The following is a 250-nucleotide window of genomic DNA, read 5'->3' on the forward strand; positions in this document are numbered from 1 at the left end:
CCTCCCGCCTCCATCCCAGCCGGGGGGAGCGTGGGACCCTTACAGTGTTTGGTAGGTGCTGTCCTTTGACTTGATGAACTTGATGATGAAGAAGACCACAGCTTGGATGCTCAGCACCAGCACGATGCCACCGATGAAGCTGGCCGTGTCGAAACCGGGCGGGTGAAATTCGGGGCTGCCCGTCAGCGGGGCACTGGTGGTGGTGGTCCCTAATGACAGGGGAAAACAGGGAGCGGGGCATTTATGGGTG

At 60.0% G+C, this 250-nt stretch overlaps 1 protein-coding gene across 1 annotated transcript; it reads right to left on the minus strand.

Annotated features, from left to right (window-relative positions):
• Positions 1-39: 39 nt before the first annotated feature.
• Positions 40-193, minus strand: CD164L2 (CD164 sialomucin-like 2; the record flags this gene model as incomplete). Its single annotated transcript, XM_009874930.1, has 1 exon — positions 40-193. A coding segment is annotated over one exon (154 nt), but the record flags the coding sequence as incomplete, so codon positions are not given.
• Between the last annotated feature and the right edge of the window lie 57 nt (positions 194-250).

The sequence above is a fragment of the Apaloderma vittatum genome, unplaced genomic scaffold (assembly GCF_000703405.1).
Source record: "Apaloderma vittatum isolate BGI_N311 unplaced genomic scaffold, ASM70340v1 scaffold40888, whole genome shotgun sequence".
NCBI classification, from domain to species: Eukaryota; Metazoa; Chordata; class Aves; order Trogoniformes; family Trogonidae; genus Apaloderma; species Apaloderma vittatum.